The sequence below is a fragment of the Trachurus japonicus genome, chromosome 4 (genome assembly GCF_045865225.1).
Source record: "Trachurus japonicus isolate A0001 chromosome 4, Traja_1.0".
In the NCBI taxonomy this organism is placed as follows: Eukaryota; Metazoa; Chordata; class Actinopteri; order Carangiformes; family Carangidae; genus Trachurus; species Trachurus japonicus.
Genome location: NC_140910.1, coordinates 24,994,218 through 25,016,558, shown reverse-complemented (window position 1 = coordinate 25,016,558; position 22,341 = coordinate 24,994,218). Strand labels below are relative to the sequence as shown.

Below are 22,341 nucleotides of genomic sequence, written 5' to 3'. Positions count from 1 at the left end.
ATATTTATAAAGTGTCCTGGAATGAGAGTACTGGTGCAGGGTCAGTGGTCAGGCCACACTGCAGATAACAGATAGCTCACAAGACAGCGCTACAGAGGCAGGGGAAACCAATAAATATGGATTCTTGCTAAATAAAACAACAGCTTAGATGTCAGGTTTGTGTAATTATAAACCAAAAGAGCTCATTGTGATCAAAGCGGAGTGCTGCCTCTGTAGAAAGTGACTTATTTTCTGACATGCAGACTGGACTGTCACAGACCGCACATATGGCAGTTGTTATATTGAGTGGTATTCCCCCTTTTTTTTCTTTAAACTCCACTGTCAGTGACCCTAAAAAACTAGTTTTACTGAGTTTGAGGGTCACATATAAACAGTGGTTTTCTCAAAGATGACGAGCCAGAGACCACCATCAGTTACAGGTCAAATGTATTGATCCCTTTTGGTGTCTTGTAAACGTTTTAACCTGTGTTTGACACCTGCAGTGGTCACCGGGTGTGTGTGTGTGTGTGGGTGGGGGGAAATGCTGAGTTGTAAACATTTCATCAGAGCAGTACTCCAGCTTTTAAGATACTTTAGGAATATGGGTGTAGCTCTGCGGTAAACAGGAGAAAAAAAGGCCACTCTCCCTGAAAAACATCTCCTCTGATGTAGGACTGTCATCTGATTAAGGCGAGACCAAAGCCACTCACCCTCCCTCGTGTATTTTTTTTTTTGACTGAAAGGATCATATCCCATTTATATTGCTTCATCTTAGACTGATAACAAAAATAACATCCTTTGCTCTGGGGTGATATGAATGCCTGGAGACAGGAAGAGGATGGAAAAGTGAGGAAGTAATTTGAAAACAGGCAAATCTGATTTTTGTGTTCAGGATTTTCTCAGTGATAATTATCATGTGTCACATAACATGTGGCTATTATCTGCTGCAGCCACCGGCAGCCTATATGTCTCTGTTAGTCCCATGATCCATGCCAGTACAGTTAAGACTTGCTACATATTAATTTTTTTTTTCTCATCTTGGAATGTGTTACAGCCAGCCTGACATTCATTGTGCATTTTGTAGCAGTTGCATACATGATTTGATTTGAAACAGGCAAATGAACAAGACATACGTTATATTCAAACTTGTGGGACGGAGACTGAGACAGAAAGAGAGAGAGAAAGAGAGGAAGAGAGAGAGAGAGAGATGTCAATCATGAGAACAGACAGTATTACAACATACTGTTGTTTAGTACTACAAGACAACCAGCAGGGGGAGTAACTGTGTAATTGCATGCAGCACCTTCAGGACAGAACCATCTCCTTATCAGAAGACTTTTCTCTTTTGTCTTTTTGTCTGGTTATATTCTGGTTATAAAAAAAAAATCATAATTTCTTCTTTATCCAACGGAAAACATTTGATCTCCGACCAAACTATTTGTTTTTCAATATTTCACAGATGATCATCACCCATGTCAGATGTGAAAAATATATACTACGTCAAAAACAATACACCGAATGATGCCAAAGATGCACTTGACTGAACGATGGGAGATTAGACCAGAAGTTCTACTCTATTAAGTTAGGTTGTAATTTATACTCTTGGACATATCATTTATTCTGGACACCGATTATTAGAGGATGATTTTACTGTACACAAACAATAAAAAAGTGCAGTAGAAAATACAGTTTCTGTGTTTGTATATGATTATAATCTGTTAGAATAACATTCTACATATACTATGTTCTCAATAATGGCTTATGTCCAGATATGAAAAGGACGATGTCAATGACATAAAAGAAAAGGAAAAAAAAAATAGAAATCATGTCATATTTAATATTATATATATATTTATATATTGAAAGGTAGATCATGTGCTTAGTATTTTGCTTGACAAGCTAGTTTGATGATAAGAAGCAGCAGTTCGTCAGAGTATCTCTTCTTCCATGTATATTCTCCCTCTGTCCCCTGTGTTACTTCCTGTCGATCATACTTGTCACTATGGCAACGTTTTTGTCGTCAACCTGACCAGCCCCCTTTTTTTTTGTTATGTCTGTCCACTGAGTGGTTGATGCAGCATATCCATAAACACCCACAGGGCATGTTGGCAGAGACATGGAAGAAAAATGTGGGCGTTCACTGCAGGACGCTCCACAGTCACAGAGGTTTTTTTTTTTTTTTTTTTTTTTTAAGTATGTGAGCTCCCATAATTCCTTGGTAAACAGAGTATATCCACTTTTTGCACTGGTCAAACAGATGTTATGTCCTGTATTAGTGTGTCTCTATCTTTTTCACCAGCCCTCGGTGTCGGTGCACAGAGGGTCGAGGCTGAGAGTGTGGTTTGGAAGAGCGAAGGTGGTCGGTCTGGCTCAGACGAGGTCTGTAGACGTGGCCTCGGAGGCCGCGGCCTCAGTGTGGCCCGTCAGAAGGTCGACTATGTCTTGGTGAGAGGCTCCTTCTGCCACCGACAGCGCGGTCTGATTATTCTGAGGGAGAACAGAGAGTTAGAGGGGTTAAGTTTTTATATTAAAAAGACATTGCAGTGACTGTTCTTATCCTGACAGTGGCAGTGTTGCGTTGCTCTTTCTGCGGCGAGTGGCCATCACGGTTACACAGGTACATGGTGCAGCAGCGAGCCTGATGCTGATCCAGAGCTGGGCTCAGTCAACTGGATACAGTAGAGGTGTCAGCATTCAGCCTCTCACAAAACACGGTGGAGCTTGAGATTTGTTGCATTGCTGTAAATCTGATCTAATAAAATCACTTCCAAAATCAAACATCAGAACGTGCCACAAAGACTGTAATAGTATCCTGGTAAGCTCCTTTTGCATCATGCAGAAATTGCCCGTATAATAAACCAGAGTTGAATCATAAGCCCGGAGAGGATTTTTTTAGGATGTCATGAAAGGGAAATGGAGGAAATGCTCCAATGCTTACAAAATATAACATTTTGTCATTTAATATAAGGATATTCTAACTCCTTTATGATCTCACGCATACTGCAATTTTATTTAATATTTGGACAGTTATATATATTTCTTAGTTCAGGCTCTGTGCCTGAGCACATTCAATTTAAACTGAAATAAGAGACACTACATTAAAGTGTCAAGTCTTAGGGGTTTAATTTAAGCAGACTCACTTTCATATAGAAAGAACTGTGAGGGAGATGTGGGCCTTTAACACAGATGAGGTCAAAGGTGAGGGATTGAAAAGTAATATGATGAACATGAATTCAAACATGATCAAAGTGTTAAAGTCTTTGACCCATCAGTGGCTTTGTATCTTTCCCTGGTGAGTCGTTCCCAGGCCTCCTCCTCACCCACCCTGAGCTCCAGCTTGTTGTAGGGCCCTTAAATCAGATTAAGATCAGCTGATTGACTGAGCCAGTCCGGGGTATATTCCACATATTCACCCCGAGAAGCTCTTTGGCTGCTCATATTCGGTCGTCCTGCTGAACGATGAAATGTTGTCTAATGTTGTTTTGATCCATTTGGCTGAACCTGAGCACACTGAGTGCTCCTGTGCACCTCTCTGCATTCGTCCTGTTGCTTCCATCAGAAAGTGAAATAATCAATAAACGCAAGTGTGGCACTTCGGTTGGCAGCCGCACAGGAGGAAGTCATAACAGAACCAGCACCTTGTTTGACAGATGAGGTGGTGGTTTTAGGTCACGAGCTGTTCCTCTTTTCCTTTTTTTTTGAGACACTTTCCCCCCACTCCATCTTGCTGATTGAGGCTGATTCTGGTTTCATCAGTCAGTCACAGAACTTTTCCTTTCTCAAAACTTACCCAACTATTGATTTTGGCAAACCAGCCACATTTGGCATCTCTCTGATTGATTTTTATCCTCATTATTATCTTCTTCGTTTGCTCGATCACCTCTTTACTCTTCCTACAGCTCCACCTGAATCTAAACAACAGCTCTCCTAATGGATCCTAAGAAACCAGACATGTCATCATTAATCTTAAACCTAAATTATTTTTTAACTTTGTCTAAGTATTAAGTATTTTAATAACTGTATGTTCCAATTTCCTTCTGTTATGAAATATGTTTTGTACCTGACGTTGTGACGTGTGAGCGGGTGTATATATGCACATGTGTATGGATGTTTGTTTTGTTATGTAAATTGTCAATTTTTTAAAAATCTTTTATTGTTCTTACTCACCTGCCAAGGGAATACAGATGGAAAGTAGCTAGTGAGCTAAATCTGTTACAAAGCATCTTCTCTCATTTTGAGACTAATGTTATTTTGTACATTGCCCCTAATACAAATAAACTTATTAAACTATAAACTAAACTAAACTCTCAGCCTCAGTCAAAAGTGTGAGCTCTCCTTTGCATGAACCAACTTTTGACATAACACACAGTTGCACCATGAAACATTTAGTAGCCAAGTGTCCAATTAATTCAGCACCTCTGCAATTTGGGGACTATGTGTTAAAAGGCCTTTATCTTGGCACACAGTTATTTCAAGTTTGACTAAAACCTCTAATCAAAATTGAGACTGTGGCTTTAATGTCTGCCCCAACATTAAATGAAGTAATTGTTCAAAGACCGGTTTTTGTTGCATCCATAGCCAATATCCTCAGTTATAAAGCCCCTATAGTGTTGTATTGTTCCCAGCATTTAGTTGTACCTGCACTAATATGCATCTAGTGCATTTCTTGTCTCAAATTTTGCTGTAACATGAAAAATATCTGTCTGCTCGTCACTCTAAGAGCAGGAACACTAATAGATAATTTTCTCTGGTGTTTTATTCTGATATTTTTTCATGTCGTACATAATGTCAGAGGATACCATCCAGCTGGTTGAATCCAAAATTAGAGGAATGATACCTCAGTAAATGTCAAAATGAGAGAGATAAAGCTTTATTTGTGTCACTGTGAATAACATTCCTCCTGCCAACACCCCTCTAAGATCTCTTTCTAGCCTAAGATGGGTTGCATGCTCGACACTGAGACATCAGTTAAGAGCCACAGCTATAAATGTTCATGGCTGAGTAAACTGGCAATGTTCTACAACGCTGTTTGTAACTTCCTGCATCACTCTCACTGGTTGTCTCTGTGGTTTCCATTTATTCTTTTCATTAAAGACTACAGATTAGAGATTACAGCAAACTAGAGCAGACAGGGGCTGCACACTGAGCGAGACATCTTGTCTCATGGGGACGCAGATGTCTCAGAACAGTGTGACTGGCTGCTCTGCATTATACTATGTGTTAATTGCATCAACCTGTTAAAGAAGCTGCTTGATTTACCAGCATATAATTCAACATGGCATAATTCAACAAAGCTGATTTTTTTTTTTTCGGTTTTTAAATGATGTTTTCTCATCACTGCCCCTAAATATAGAGTGTGTTCATGTGTCATCGTGTTGTCGCACAGCAAATAACCTACCAGAGGTACTGTATCTGGTCATATCCTGTGGTAACTAGAATCAGTGCCCACAGGTGGATACAGGTGAGGGGGCGGGGCTTATCAGATGTTACATGAGCACCAGCAGTGTTGCATCAGTGTTTACAGGATTGTTTGCGATGGAAAAGCCCACTGGTAGACCGCAGTGGGGAATCAACAGTATAGGGGAATCAATTAATTGACTGTATGGCTGCACCTTCCTTTACTGGACACCTATTACTGAACGTTAAAGGAATAGTTCACCAAAAAATGAAATTCAGTCATTATTGACTCACCTTTATGCTAATGAATACTCTAGAGTAGTTTTTTATTCCTCAAAAATCTGGAGACCCGGGAGGGGAGTTCGTAGTCCAATGAAATCCTTATATGAGAGTCAATAGTGCCCGACACAAAAAGGTCTATAAAACTACACAAAAACCTTGAAATATTCCTCCACACTGCTCGTCCACTGCAATCCAAGTGTCCTGAAGGGATATAGTCCAGAGTTTACTCGAAACAACGTCATTTAGGATATTTTTACAGCCTAAACAGTCCTGTATTGAATGTATCTCATGTTCACGCAGGACTGTTTAGGCTGGAGGAATATTACGAGGTTTTTATGGACCTTTTTGTGTCATATAAGTATTTTTTTGAACTACAAACCCCCCTCCCGGGTCTCCAGATGAACTTTGACTACTACTACTCCGGAGTATTCATCAGCATGAGTGTGAGTCAATAATGAAATGAACTTTATTTTTTTGGTGAACTATTCCTTTAAGGGAAGCATAAGCTCTACACACTGTGAGTCAGGCACTAGGAGCCATGTGACCACTCCTGTGGTACAAGCAGAAAATAAGTAGGTGTTGATATGAAGCAGCCATCCTTGATATCTCTGGAGGACTTAACCTTTTCAAAATTAAACCAAAGTCCTTCTCGCCACTTGCTAAATTAACTTCTGTTGAGGTTAGAGGTGAAGCCATGTTTTCATCTGCAGAGAGCCGCTCTTGATTTGACTTTGTTGTTTTATACACGGTGTTTAAACACATGAGCATACTTGATGTGGTTGAGCTATATTCTGTTATTTATACAACACTATTATAAGCTTGGCAACACACTAAGGCGACAGTTCACCCATGAGGCTGCATGCTCAAACATCAGTGGAGCAGTCAAGCAAAATATAGATGTGCATTGGTGAAAGCCAATAAATATGTTCTTTTTATGTCCTGTTACATTATAAGAAACTATTTTGAGGACAGATTTATTATATGTCACTTAGGGAACACACTCAGAAACATTTTGATCCTACAATAATCCAGTTGAAGGTGTAATTTAAACTTTTACAGTACAACGCCACCACGTCGTATTCTACCTTGTCCTTCAGGGTGATGTCACAGCGTCCTGTCTCCAGCAGCAGACGGACGAGGTGCGTGTGTCCGTGCTCGGAGGCGCACATCAGGGCCGTGGATCCCTCGCGGTCCTGGGCATTTACATCTGCGTTGCAGCTCAGGAGCAGCTTCACCATGGCAACACGGCCGTGGCTCACTGCAAGCATAAGTGCCGTCTGGCCTGCCTAGAGAAGGAGAGCGAGAAACACAGCGAATTAGAAGCAAACAGTGAGAGAGAGGGGATGTGTGAAGGGGCGGGGGGGAGATTAGGAGAGATATGAAGTGAAGGGAGGAAGAAGATAAAACAGTTTCAGGAGATCAGAACCTTTTTTTTCTGGAGCAACTAATAACGAGACGTCTGAATGCAGATTATTTAAAACTATACTGACAAAACTTGAGAGCTCCTGCGACCTCAGCACGCCTGTGTAGCCTAAAACTGTTATCCGTTGTTGCTTATCAGTTCAGTTTGCTTCCCGCTAGATGAGAGAAAACAGCTGATGTTGTGTGTGTTCCTGTAAAGTGACCCACTTTATGAAAATGTCCCAGCATCCCCCTGATTTCCCCGGAGGATTTAATACATTCCCATACTTACTGTGCCTGCAATTCAGCTTCCTTGACAACAACAGCAACAACAACATCTCATACATTACATTACAGCGAGTCCCTTGATATTCTAGTCTAGTCAGTCCCACAACCGTAGCAGCAGGAGCCCATTTCTAGGTGTGATACCTGTCTGGACCGAGCGTCGACGTCCCCCAGTCTCAGTAGTTGTTGTGCCACCTCCAGGTCGTCGGGGCTCTCGGCAGCTGTTAGAGCAGCGAGCATCACCGGAGTGTAGCCGGCCTTGTTCACATTGTCTGTTTCGCATAGACCTGAACAAACACACAGTCCAACAGGAGACATTTCACGCAGAGTCACAGCAGCTAATCCAAAGCCAATATCTCGCCTTTTTTGTCTGCGTGTGTGTAAATCCAGCTGTGTGTGTATTTGCATCTCACCGGTATCCAGCAGCAGTTTGACCACAGGGAAGTTTGAGTGCGACACGCTGTAGTGGAGGGCCATGTTCCCGTTACCGTCCGTCAGGTTGACGACATACGGCAGGAGAGTGGGCGTGGTCAAGCCCACTTGTCGTAGGTACAATGTGACGGTGTCGGCCTGCGAGTCTTTCTGACTGGAAACCTTGAACCACTCCTGGTAGAGCACCACCAAAACCTGACGCTGCAGAGAGAGAGGAGGGAGATAAAAGACATTAAAGCCGCCTGTGGCTGCAGTTTTATTGCTCCCAGAACATCAGTTTTTCTGATTGGGTTGTTGAGTAGTTTCCATTTTCAGTCAGGGGGAAAGCGCTGTAAACCACATTACTCCACATTATCCTATTCATTGAAGTCAGAAAACTCTATCAGAACAACAGAGGAGAACTCAATGCTTTTTCCTCTAAACAAAAATTGTTTTTTAATTCTGTTTCAGAGGAAAAATTTAGAAAAGGAACAGAGAATAATTTTTAGAGAATAAAAAAACGACAAGTTAGAAAAGCCTAGAGGACCGTTTCAATAAACACTTTTCGGAGACAAATCAGCACAGATTTACTGCGCACAACTTTGCAGAATCAAAAGGAAACCTTTACCATTTCTTTGTCGGGGGATGAAACCTCCTCCATTCGGTCCTTCACATAGAGGCAAGCGTCTATAAATCCTTTGTCAACTTTCTCCCTGAGAAGAAAGACCAGACGACACGGTAAGGAGAACTGGTTTGTGGCCGATCCTTGACAAATTTTGAAATATTTTTTTTCCCCCACATCTGTTCTTTCCATTGTTTTCTTTACTGCTTTCTCCAGTTTAATATGGAAATACCATCAAGTCTGGATAACATATGGCCATGAGAGACAGCTACTACTGGTTCGTGTGTAAATTCTACCCAGGATGAAAACAAAAGATAAAAGACGCCTTTGCAGGGCTTCTCTCTCTCTCTCTCTCTCTCTCACACACACACACACACACACACACACACGCATCAGTCAACAGTCTGACACATTGATAGCACATGCAAACCTCAGTGGTAACAGTTTACACTGATTCACCGGCCAGCTCATACTGCTCGTCCATCACAATCAGTCATACTGTACATCTCATGCCGCTCTAAGCCAGGCTAGGTCACAGTGTGTACTGTACTACTGTGAGTCCTCCAGCTACAACACACACACACTCATACATGCACGCGCACCACACAGACACACACACACACACACACACACACACAAGAATGATCAGACCAGTGCTGAGTGATGGCTTAATATAACTCCTTTCTCCCAGAGGCCCCATCTACTATCCGGCCCCGCGGCCCTCAGCCCTGTCCACACATCTGAGACAGATAAGTGATCATTCACTGACAAGGAGGACGACGCTGCCGGCTATTTGCTTATTGTCCCACATCCCTGGCACTTCGGGGGGATGAAGTGTGAATGTGTGTCTGCGTGTCTGTCTGAGACCTCTATTAGAGTGAGAGCAGTTTATACTTAAGTGTGTAGGAGCAAGTTGTGTGAAGCTTTTAGATTGATGTCTATGTGGATCAAAGTGTGTATAAAACTGAGGCTTAAGTGTGTAAAGTGTGGCACTGAGTCTGTGAAAGATATTAAAGGAAAGTAGAGATGTATGAGTGTGTGTTAATTGGATTTTTTTCTCTCTGTGTGTGTGTTTGAGGCCCACCATATATAATACAGCGTCATTCTGCACCTGGTCAACACAAAGTATGTGGGCTGCAGCTGAACACTAAACAAAGCGCTCACTTGTGCCTTCCTGACACTCACTGTCGTCTTTACGCCTGCATGGAGCGGGAGGAGGTCGTACTGTATCACGCTTTAATTACAGCTACACACAGTTCATTCTGTCGTTTACTTCATAATGCGACGACGGTGGGAGGCTCCATCTCGTTTCATTACTGGATATGAGACTGTTACGAGCAGTCGTCATGATTACGCTCCCCTCATTTACTGCGATTCTAGCTTTTTTTATATCCTGTAACATGTGTTGAGATGATGGGACCAAGTATCCACAAGTGCACATTCAGGCGCTGAAATGTGCCTACATGCAACACTTAAGTCCACTTCTGTGCAACTGAAAGACTAGTTTTAGAGCCGACGTTAATCAGTCAATTAGTTGAAGCACTAATATTAGTATTCATGTCCACACGCTACACAATTATGGCAGAACCTCCACAGATGGTTATTATATAATATCAACAATCTGCACTTTTTAATGAGCCTGATAAAAATGTGACACTACCAACATAATTAACTATCATATTCTTTTATAAATAGTTTTTGGGAAATAAACTCTGAAAATGAAATTTTCATCTGATTGTCCAGTTTGTTTGATCCTATGTATTTGTTTATGTGCAAATCAAGTGATGCATTTCCATCTGAGTGATGGGATATTGTCAATTAGTGTTCTCCAATGTGCTCTACTAAACTGCTTGCAGCCTTAACAAGCACTCAGAGTTATCTGAAGGGCATCACAGATGGCTAGTTACATTTCTGAGGAGGCACATATAAGCTATGATGGTGGTGCATTTACTGCCAGTTCAGCTGTGTGACTCACATTTCAGCCTGCTCCTCCTGCAGCTCCAGGCTGCCCTCTGGATCCAGCAGGCCTCTGTCACCCTCCTTCTCCTCAGCCACAGCACCTCCTCCCTCAGCCGAGACCTCTGCATCCTTTCCCTGGATCTCTGCTGCCTCCTCAGGCTTCTCTGGTGGCTCAGGCTCAGGCTCCTTCTCCTTTTCCTTCTCCTTCTCCACCACCTCTGGCTCTGAGCTGTCCTCCTCCTCCGCCCCCACCTTTGACTTCTCATCACCACTGGACTCTTCGCTGGATGTCGTCTCATAGCTGGAGGAGGACACAAACAAGTGCAGATATGCTCTAATTTAAGCCTAGATACCAACATAAGCCCAAATATTTCTTCCTTCCTGAAGCTTTTTCACAACAGACCAATCAAAAGTTATTTTTTATTTTTAGAAGTTGGCCTTTGGAAGAGTTGACCTATGTTTATTCACTAAAAGTAAGCATGTACATAAAATTGAGCATGTACATAAGCAGCCACATCAATGAAACACCTAAGCCAAGTCAAGTAAACTTTGGCTGAGGCTGGATAAATACTAACAGGTCATTTCCCTCTAAACCTCAGATGTGAGATGAAGAGGAAGCTTGTCTAACGCAGCCTTGGCCTCAAAAAACCAAAATATCCTTCAGACAGTTAAACATATACATAAAAAAGTCCATAGGTGTGTTTGAACACATGAATATGAACCTTTAAACATAACGCAACCTTGTCCAGCGAGGAAGGCAGATGATATATTTAGCGTACCAGGTGTGTGTGTGTGAGAAGGTGGATGATCATTGAGGTGTATCATGAAGGAACGTCTGTGAGACCAATGATCAGATAAGTATACTGAATGCCACTGATTCATGCTTATTTGTAGACACACACACACACACACACACACACACACACACACACACACACACACACATGGAGACACCGCACCACAAGAGGCGTTCAGGGGCCACAACATTCCCTGGATTCCAGAGGAGCTCAAGGGAGAACAAAGATAGGGTAGAACATCCACAGAGAAGAAACACAAACAGCAGCCCACTTCCTGGTGCGGGCAGAAGCCTAAAGATAGTCAGAGAAAATATTGTTCTCTGACACTTGTCTCATTATAAATAACACATGTTCAATTTAGTTTGGAATCGAGCGGTGCGACGCAGACAACGGGGAGATTTTCTTGGGTACAGATGTTCAGAATGCAAAAGAGATGGCAGTCGACGGCTCTTTTGCAATACCACTGATAATTTGCTGTTTGTTCTGGGGAATGGATATGTTTGCAGATCCTACTGAAGCAGCGAGGGAGGAACGGACCTCATCACAACGCTTTGCTCTGAAAAAACAAAGCAAAGGCGAAGCGGGTCGTAAAACAGTGAAGCTCAGGAATGTAAGAACAGAAACGCGAGAATAAAACAAATCTCCTGGTGGCAGCTGTTTCCTTGAAATACAGAAGCTAATACCACCAAGGCATGTCGGCCACGACTGTCTGAAGAAGCGATGAGGAATACATGACGTTGTTGTAGAGAAAACAAAGGAGAATGGCTCTGTTTCATTATCTATAGAATAAAAACATTTTTACAGTCTATTGAAGTATTAAAGTTGCTCTATTGATGTAACTCTTTTGCTTTAACTCTTATGATCCATTATATTGGCGACTCATATTACATTGCACCTACAGTAACACCCACAGCTCTTAAGCTATTCAGCAGTCTTACCATTAGGACTGATATACAAAAAAAATATAAAAGATGAAAAATCCCCTGACTGCTATAGCTTTGACAGAGATGTAGATCAGTGTCAAGCCACATGAGCACAAAATGAGAAAATGACTGTATATGCAGTGTGTGTGTGTGTGTGTGTGTGTAGTTGTGTGTGCTTTCTATTCGTCTTCAAATGTGTGTTTGTTACGTTATATGTCTCTGCACACAGTGATTTTTATGGGGACAGCACTTTCCATCGTCTTCCCCACAAAATCAATCTTAATTTTGGTTCTACGTTGGTTTCTGGTTGACTTTAGCTTCACACTTAGTTTAGGCAATTGGTTTTAGGGTGAGCCAAAGTTATGGTGTGAGGTTGGAGGAAAGCATCCAGGGAATTTTAGTCGGTGCAATGAATGTCCTCACAAGTTGCAAAAACACACGTGTGGATACAGGTGCTTCATGTTATAACTGTAGCACCAGGCAGGCGCATAACTATATCAGACGAGCCAGAAAGAATAATCTCCCTGCCTAGATACATACCTTTGTTCTTCCAACCACTACCATCTGCTTTCTTAAAACTCATCAGCTTTTATGAGAACAGTTGCAAACACACACACACACACACAAACCCGCGATGCATCCAGCACCTCCAATTGCTGGCATAAGCACCTTTGCACAAAGCACTAAGGAATCATGAACATCGATAAAAATATGCGCGCACACCTCACATAATGTACAACACATCTTCACACACACACGCGTACACACATTTGCGCTTGCAGTAGCAGAAGTGAGGTCAAATTCAGGGTAGTGTTCACTTCAGGTGTTCCTTAATGACACACTTAACAACATACAGTACATGGTTGAGACACAGCTGGACTTTGTTCATTGTTGGCTGTGGGCGAACTCATTAACAATGAGAAACTGTAATAACTGAGAGATAATTAAAAAGTGATTCATCATTACCAATTACTGTACATCATTAATATTTTTTCCTGAATAGCCTGAGGATCTGTGCCTATCAGCCTTCATTTTGCTAACAAGTAACTGTTACTAACAAAAAACAAAACAAAAAAAACTGGGATATATTACTGCTTGAAAATCCAATAAGGCAAATACAGTATGCACTTCTGAGTGTCACTAAAATGTTCTGTGCTTTTAGTGAATATTTGGATTTAAGAAGCCATAAATGTGATTGCTTGTACTGTTGCTCTTTTCGCAAGAAAAAACAAATATCCAGGTATTACTATGTGACAAACTCCACCTCTCCAGATTACCTGGAGTCACAGTATGTGGCTCACTGGATAATCCCACCGGCGAAGCCACTTCGCACAATTAAATCTGACAACTCAGAAAAGTGGAGATATGTAATCCCTGTAATTTTGTGGCTAAAAATCTGAAGAAAATAAAATATTACAAGTTACTGCTCTGCTATTTTGACCACAAAAGATGTCAAAGGGTACAGTACATTCCCCTACAGAAAATTAAGAGTCATAAAACATGCGCAGCAACAAATAAAAACGCACAAAAACACACTCTAGCCCACAATAAACCTATTAATCACTTGGAGATTAAAAAAAGAAGATTTTACCCTCCATTCACCCCAACAAACTTCAGGTTTTTCTTGGCTCCTTTATTCCCCTGCTTGTCAGCAACACCATTTTTCTTCATAATAGATTTGAGACCTGGAAGAAAAGAGAGAGAGAGAGAGAAGAGGGAGGGAGAGAAAGTAAAGAGAGTGGGAGATTAAAAAGAAAAGGGAGGAAAAGAAAAATTCATTATGTTTTGGAGGAAGATGGGTGTGTATGTGTTTTATGTGTGTGTGTGTGTGCACTGTGCGGCTAATATGAAAACTCACAGTACTCAGACCTAAACACAAAATACATCATGATTTTGTCAGTGCCTCACATTTTAAGCTCTGCCTCCTCTATGATTAAGGTGTGGTTATGTTTAGGTAACTGAAACAGCTTGATTTAGATGAGATCACTTTGATATACAAAATAAAACCTTTACTGAATAATAGAGACATCAGGCCATTACTAGATTAACGCAGTTTGACAGCAGTTTCTTCCACATTTGCACCTTCTATAGACGACAACATGCAGAACATACAGACACCTACACATGTACTGCATTCACCCACTGCTGCTACTTTAAACACTAACACCCATAAAGCAGCAGTGCATTTTTCTGACTAGTTTGCAGTGCAGTTAAGTTAAAAGTCTACAGGCAACAGAGGCATAAAAGCAGTACATCACACTGGCAGTGGTAGTTAATAGTTTGCACATGTTGACTGTAGCCTGTTTGCTCATGTGTTTGCTTTCTTGTGTCCTTGACGTCTGAGCATTTTCAGCTTGTATGATATTGAAGAAACCTCTGGCTGCAATTACAAGCGAGTATATAGCTCATCAAATGCTGTGGAATCCCTGTGTTGGCAGAGAAAAGGGGAAGCGTGGGCCACATCTGCATACAACAAAACCAACGTGAACAGCCACCACGCTGACAAGAAAAATCCATTTTCTTAATAAGAGTGTCTGCTAAAAGATGGTTAACACGGCTCTTTAACAGTGAGCATTTGGGGAATATGCACTTATAATATGATGGCAATTAAACGAAGAATCTATACGGTTCTGAAGAACATCTGTAGAGACAAAATTACTTAAACTGTCATTTGATTTGGTCATAATTCATACTAAACAAGCAGGTCAAGATTATAGGGCCTATTGACAACATACAACCTTGACATTGTCGGGCTTACTTATGTACGTAACGACCCAATAATTGATTCTGCATGGGCTCCTTTGCTGACTCCCCCTTGGCTCTGAGCCCAGTACGGCTGTCTTAGTTGTGCCTGACAGCCGACATGGTGCAGAGGCTCTGTAATGTTTTATGCAAGGACATAAGGATGTGGCTTTGAGCCAGAAAAATAGCTGAAAAAAGATCCCAGCGACCACCATCTAAGAAGAATGATGCTTTTAGATCCAGTATCTCTCAGGAGATAGCGGCGGGCCGCAGGGAGAGGGGAGGTTTAGAATATATTTGGCATTTTGAATACATCCTCCTGACTAACCTCTAATAAATAAAACAATGGTGGGATTTAACCTTCCCTCACTTTGTCAGAGATACTTTGCTCATCCGTACAAATCTCCAAAGCTTAACTCCACTCTCTGATGACTCAGGTGCATGAGAGTTCTCAATGCGATAGCAGAGGCTTCTGTTTCCAATATATGCAGAGGATGAACAGTGCAATGTGAGGTCAAAGGAGTCAGCTGGGAATCTCAGATGTCAAAGATGTTGACAGCAACTCTTATGAGAACACTCATGTATTTACTTTTATACACTGATCAGCCATGATGTGGAAACATATGACTGGTTTTTTATTGTTTTTTATTTATAGGCAGACCCACACTGAGCACTTAGAAACACTCATGTATACTATACTCCCTACGCTGAACTTTAAATGAACCCTGAACATAAAATATGTGTGTGAAAGCAGAATGAGTCTGTACTCCAGCTCCTGTACCAGAAACAGAGCAGTGCAACATCGAGGGAGAAGAGACATCATGTGTGTGTGTGTGTGTGTGTGTGTGGGAGGGTCTGTGCTTAATTTTCCATTCAGCTATGTACTGTAAGTAAGTGCTTGTATGTATGTATGCGCAAAAATGCGTTCTTCCCTCTATGAGTGTGTGTTTGTCGACACAGTGTGAAGTCTGACATGTTCTTGGAGGTCATTAAACCATGTAATTAAACCAACAGTGCTCGCTAATGTGTTTTTCCACAGGCAGAAGTTACTGTATCTTTGAAACAGCACATATTATTTTATATTGACACCATAGATGAGCAAAAGTATAATATTATGTTGCAGACTAATCGTTTCTCATATTTGATGTTATCACTTAACCATAGCTCTGTTACACTAATGTCAGAGTGATTCAAAGTAGGTATAAATATAAAAGAGTATTTTATACTGTATGTGATAAACAACACAACTCGATGTTAGAAATGAGTATTGCATTGATGGAAACCGACCAAGATGATATCCTGAATAACAACATCACTGTGAACTAGAGGACAAGACAGACATTCCCCCTTCAGGAGGACCACTGAAAATAATTGGTTAGATTATTATCTTGCAGATGTGAGTCTAAGGCCCAGTCACTCTGAGTCATTAAACTACTGGCAAAGTACCAGATAATTAGATATCTAAGAAGAGTAAAAAGGTATTGGGCTATATTTCAGTCAGGAGGGAGAAAATCTTTTTACTGAAGCTGTTTAAACTGATGTAGTCACAGCCAGCATGCAGCGTGTTTTTCAGTGAGTTGGGATACAAATGAATATACTCAACATTGGAGCCTGTGCAGAAATACACACACATTATGTCCAAATAAACATCCTAAAAAAAGTCAAGCAGTACCTTTTCATTCCCTCCCAAACACCAGGGTTGTACATCTACTGAACCGTGCATACAGTAGTCGTTCTGTTCCTGTCCTACTATTGATAGAAGCACCATGAACGTTTAATTTGACAGAATATCTGTGACTAATAGAATATGACCAGTGTGGTTTCAGGTTGCAGTGAAAAAGAAACCACAGTCACTCTGAAGCAGACCAGCTTGCTATAAATACAACACCTTGTTGTCAGTTTGATAGTAACACTCTGTCCTACATCAGCTGAGAGCAGCGCTGATATGCAAAGCTGAGTGCTCTGCCCAAAACTACTACAAAGCTGTGTACAGGAGACGCAGACACAGAAATCTGTCAAACCGTCCTGGAAATGTTTGGCTGCTCCTGTAAGTCGTCTTATTCAAAGGAGAGAGGGAAGGGGAACTAAATTAAAAGGCTATAGAGTTGTACACGTCCATATTAATCATAGGAAACATAAGGAAGGACATGTTGTAATGAGGTGATGTGGGTAATAGGAGCATAATGAGGATAATTTCAGTGAATATGGAGTGGAATTGATTAATCTCATTGAGAATTACAAGCAGGTAAGCAGGTATGTGGCAGACTGATGAAAGGTTGTGTGTGCAGAATAAACCGTGGGGTCCTAAGCGAACCACAGGCCTACCTTGTTCTTGCTGTTTGCTGGCAGCAGCAGCTTTCTGGGCCGGTGAGTAGAAGGCGGAGAGGACGCTGAGCGAGCTGACCAGTTGACTCTGAATGGAGCTCATTTTGGAAGGACCGGGTTTCCCTGCTGGTTTCCCCGTCGTTGCTGCAGGGACTGCTTTCCCCGCAGGCTTGGCTGTTGCTGCTCCTTTTCCCGCCTCTGCTCTTTTCCCTGCTGTCTGTTTCTGTGTGCTGGGGCTCTCCTGCTGGCTGGCCATCTGTTGAGCTCCAGAGCCGCTCCCCAGCTGCGCCCACTGCTCCCCCAGAAGCCCTGTTAACCGGGTTACGACTTGACCCAAAGCTGCAGGCGAGGTTGGTGACTCGCTGGAGCCCCTGCGTGCAGCCTGGGCCTCACCGGAGGCCGCGGCTTCTCTCGAACCGCGACGCTGGGCTGCTTCGCCGCCGGAGCCTCTGCGCAGGGACGGTGTCTCGCCTGCGTCTTTGTGAGGAGGTTGAGTCTCACTGGAGCTCCTGCGAGAGCCCTGAGACTGAGACTGAGGTTGCACATCGGTCGACCCCTGACGAGCCGGGCGGGTTTGGACTTCTCCCGATCCGCGACCGGCAGGTTGCGATGCAGCGGATCCTCTCTGTGCTGCTTTGAGCTCTTTTGAGTTACGTCGAGTCGTCGAGGTTTGAGATTGAATTGATTTGGGACGAGTTTGGACTGCACTGGACTGGGCCTTGGTCTCAGCCTGAGGTTTTTTTGATTTTTCTTCCCCGGCCTCGACAGAAGGCTTCTTCGCTTGGCTCTTCTCCTCCACCTGAGACACAGACGGGGCTTCATGTTTAACCTGCGGTTCTGAGGGTTGTGTTGAAGACTGAGCTTCCAGCGGAGGCGCACTCGGCACTACTTGCACTTGTGGCTGAGGAGGCTGAGGAGGCTGAGGCATCGTCTGGGGCTGCTGGGCCTCAGTTTCACCGGATCCCCTCCGAGGACGCTCGGGTGCAGCCTGGAGTTGAGGAAGCAGCGGCTGTACTTGCTCCGCTGAGGACTTGCGGCCTCTCTGAGGTCTCACAGGAACTATCGTCTTCACAGCTGCATCCTCTGCTGCGATTACAACCCTGTCGGTGACCACGGTGTCTTTGATTGTTGCACACACTATCTCGCCCTCTGCTACTTGTCTCGTCTCTACATCCTCCAGGACGATCAGCGTCGTTTCGATAATTTCTGTCTTTACGGTCTTCGAGTGTATCACTTCTTTTAACTCTGAGTCAGTCTCTGCAGGACTTGTTTCAATCTTAGATTCTTTTGTTTCTCCTGTTGCAGACGGTGGAGCCTCCTCACTCTGACTTACTGTGTCAGCAATTTTTATTTGTTCAGATAAACTTTGCAGAACTGCAGCTGAACTCTCCGCGACAACTTTCATCACCACACTTTCACTAACTCTCTGAATCCTTTCATCTGCTTCCTCGTCTCTGTCTCCGTCTCCGTCTCCGTCCACGGCTTCACTGACCACGACCACCACTTCCACCCTTTCACTGCTCCTCGCACTCGCCTCTGCGTCTCTGGTGTCTCTGGCTGGATTGTTGTTCTGCCGCCTCTCTCTCTCTGTCTCCGTCTCCGTCTGCTGGTCCGTCCTCTGCGCCGCCTCCGTCTCCGTAACCCTGTCCACGGTGTCCACCCTGTCTGTCTCCGTCCCTCTGTCTACGCTGCTGGCTCTGGGTCTCTGCGGATGGTCTGTCACCGTCTCCCCCTCCGTCTCCGTGACTTGGTTCACCCTGGCGGCCACCGGCGTCTCGGTCATTTGATCCTGAGTGGAAATCCTCTCGGTGACTGTCCCCCGCTCCATGCTGTTGGCTCTGCGTCTTGGTGGGCTCGCTGCGGTTACCTCCGCCTCCACCTCCACCTCCATCACCTGCTTCTGTGTATCGACTTTGGTTTCTGTTACTTGATCTACACTTGTGCTTGCTACTGCTGCTTTGGGTACACAAACTTCAATACAGATCCTATCGGTATCTGTACCCTGATCTACCGTCCCCGGTGATTCTGTCGCCGTCTCCCGGCTGGCGAAGTTTACTCTCTCTGTCTCCGTCCCTGCGTCAATACTCTCTCTTCGTGGCCTGCTGTGTGCTTCTGGACTACAAACCTCCACTCTCACTCCCTCGCTCAGCTGGAGTATCCTCTCCTCTTTTACTTTGTTCTCCTCTATTTGCTCTTTCAAAAGACTATTGGTTCTGTCCAGCTCTGTGCTAGCCTGAGTAAGTTTACCCTCCAGTGCCATCAGCTTCTCCTGCAGCGTCTGCAGACTCTCCGGCTCCTCGAGACCCTTTCTTGCCTTTTCTGCGTTGCCATTTTGGATATTGCTACTCTCAGCGTTTTTTATGGCCGCCCTAAGTGGTGTTAAATCTTGCCCCGCTATGTCCTGGGATAGCTTTCGCGCAGCATGCTCCACTGGACCCTCGATTATTTGTTTGTCTGGTTTTTCTGATGGCTGCGTTTGTTTCGCCGATTCTCGTGCTGACAGCTCAGCCATTTTCCCATGTGCTGAGGAACTCTCTCTTTCTTTTTGTAACACTTGGCTTTTCTCTATCACAGCAGTGTGCTGAGTCGTCAAAGCTAAGTTGAGCCCCTCCGAGGGCCTGTGTCCTGGCGGCGGAGCATGTGTAGCAGCATCAGAGCTCGGGGCTGCTGCTGCTGCTGCTGCTGCTGCGGAGGCTGATGCGGAAAGCTGTTTCTGGGCCTGGGCTTGGAGCTGCAGCAGCAACCGCTCCCTCTCCTCCCTCAGCGAGGAAATCTGCGCTTTGAGTTCGGGGATGGTTTTGACCTGCTCCTCCAGCTCTCTGACCCGCTTCAACGCCACCGTGATCTGCTGGTGAAGCCCCCCTCGGTCCTGGGGAACGCAGCGTCTCTCCGTTACGTCCGGCGAAGCGCGGAACATGTTCTCCGTCGAGCCGTTTTCCGGCGTTCCCACGGTACGGTCGGGACTGCTGGAATCAGAGCCTTTGCGTTGCTGGAGCGTGATCGGCATGCTCGACGCTCGCAGCAGGTTGGGCCGGCTTTGAATCCCCACGGTTTTATCCTCAACGCCTCGACCCACCACCGTGCTCAGGTCTTCTCTGGGTTTAGCTGAAACATAACCGCTCCCCTGACTGGTCGACCCCCTGCTGCTCTGGCTGGAAGTCCCCCCTTCATTTGCCCTGAAGTCATAGATCTGCTGGACCTCTGTCAACCGCGATTTAGGCTTGGGCCCCAAGGTTGAAGTCCCGGACCATGTGCTGTCATGTTCCCTAGAGGCCGGCCTGGCTCCAGTCCCGGGGAGGCTGAAGTTTCTGGGTAGTGTGCTGAACTTGGGAGGGCCCTTGACCCTGCGCTGGATGTGGACCCTTTTGATGGTGTTGCCTTTTTCAATGTCGTCCACATACTTGAGGAAGTCCAGGTCCAAGTGGAAGCCATAGGGAGTCTCCACCGAGTAGGGCAGCTGCTTCCTCTGAACACCACCCTCACTGGCCTTGGTCTGAAAGCCGTTGGCTGCAAGGCATCAACATACAAAACATTAAATCAATCAATCAATGCTCATTCTCCTACAGTACTAAATAACAACAGCAATGACATTAATAGCAGAAATTATACAGATAAAATGGATTCACATTTGTAATTACTTGACAAATGAACATGAAGCACATTGCACATTATCACCCTGCATTATTATTCCTTTTTATCCACTTGTACTGACAGGCTGCACTGTGCTGCACACATGGTGCTTCATTATGTAAAACTATATCACTTACTGGGAAGTAATTATCATGCAGTGATTGCGCCAAAACAAACTGATCAGCATGCAGAAGCTTGCTCCTGCTGTGTCAACTTATGAATGCAGCATGAGACAGGGTGGCAGTTAGTTATCACCTGAAGGAAATAAACCTGTAGCTGTTTTTGGCTACACGCAGGAACAGGAAGTTAAATATGTAACCCTTCACGTCAGATGCAGTATGGAAAAAAAAAAAAGATTCGACTTGATTTGTTTCTGCCGTAGAGAAATTGTTTATGACACTCACCACTTTTCTTGTCCATCATGGGAGGCGGAGTTCTCAGTCATGGACTTGTGTTTGCTACAGTTGGAGCTGGCAGCCTGGATAAAACAGAAATGTGAGAAAATGAAATGTTGTCCATCATCTGAACAGAGCTGAATTCCACCTTCTGCTGTGCGTATAATCTTTTACAGGAGAATAACAGAGACCTTTCTTTAAAAGAAGGAAGGAATTGATTCAAAACATCAACTGAGAGAAGAGAAAACGGACCACCAGTCCATATAACAGAACAAATATTTACCTCCCTGAGATAAGATATTCAATATATATTTGACAACTTGTGCGGGCCTGTAACTTAGCCACGGCTTGGCTGTCAGGAAGGAAAATCTCACCTCAGACGTTTACAACAGTGTTCGGGTAAACAGTTTAGACAGTCGTTTAGAGTTAAAGCTGTAATGTGCATGCAGTAAATGTTAATGGGACAGAGAACAGCACATTTAAAGCACATAACAGTCGCTCTAGTATCAGTCCAGTGTACAACACGGGAGCAATGATGAGGTGGGTGCAGTTTTTGAATTGCTCGGCTCAAGTCTGAAATGTAATAACTGCAGTAATTAAACAGTTAATTATTTTGCAGTGTCAGCTACTCTACTGGAGATAAAATTGCTTCATGAAGTTATAGCACTAACAAAAAATATTATTCGAACAATGAGGGGAAGGGCAGTGCCAGTTTGTCCATTAACTTGATTTCATTTGCCTTGCGAAGCCAGACCTTTAGAAGCCATTTGAAGCCAACACGACTCTGGACGAAGCCACAGAAGGGAACACGTTCAATTTGGTGCCACTTTGAATCATTTGTTCCAGATGAAGAAGCCAAGAAACCAGAGCTGCTTGCTTTTTTTTTTTTTTTAAGTGCAGAGTAGAGGTAGGTGAGATGGAAAACAATTCAGCAATGGGAGTCAAAACTTTTAAGGGCCCATGTAAAGCTTCCTAATAAAATATCCCACACTCATAATAAAATCCTGGCAATTCTCCGAGCTCTGAGTGAGCTCCACAGTTCAAATCCATACTAAATAAACACATACGCTCTTACAGCCACATGGCAGCTAAGGCTATTTAACAAATAGGCACATATTATTTGTGCAATTTTCATGCAAATTTGTGTCGCTGGAGAAAATAATCTTCTACATAAGTGACAATGCCTGAAGCTC

General features: G+C 43.6%; 1 protein-coding gene across 3 annotated transcripts in view; it reads right to left on the bottom strand.

Moving 5' to 3' along the window:
* Positions 1 to 2,225: 2,225 nt before the first annotated feature.
* Positions 2,226 to 22,341, bottom strand: part of kank4 (KN motif and ankyrin repeat domains 4) — a 73,554-nt gene continuing 53,438 nt past the window's right edge. For all 3 annotated transcript variants that reach the window (XM_085774935.1, XM_085774933.1, XM_085774934.1), the window contains 9 exons: positions 21,158 to 21,231; positions 17,124 to 20,630; positions 13,648 to 13,741; positions 10,353 to 10,637; positions 8,384 to 8,468; positions 7,758 to 7,977; positions 7,489 to 7,631; positions 6,744 to 6,944; positions 2,226 to 2,466 (listed from right to left, as the gene is read on the bottom strand). In XM_085774935.1, the coding sequence (XP_085631061.1) occupies positions 2,350 to 2,466; positions 6,744 to 6,944; positions 7,489 to 7,631; positions 7,758 to 7,977; positions 8,384 to 8,468; positions 10,353 to 10,637; positions 13,648 to 13,741; positions 17,124 to 20,630; positions 21,158 to 21,176 (4,671 nt within the window). In that variant the 5' untranslated portion in view covers positions 21,177 to 21,231 and the 3' untranslated portion in view covers positions 2,226 to 2,349. The remainder of the gene's footprint in view (positions 2,467 to 6,743; positions 6,945 to 7,488; positions 7,632 to 7,757; positions 7,978 to 8,383; positions 8,469 to 10,352; positions 10,638 to 13,647; positions 13,742 to 17,123; positions 20,631 to 21,157; positions 21,232 to 22,341) is intronic.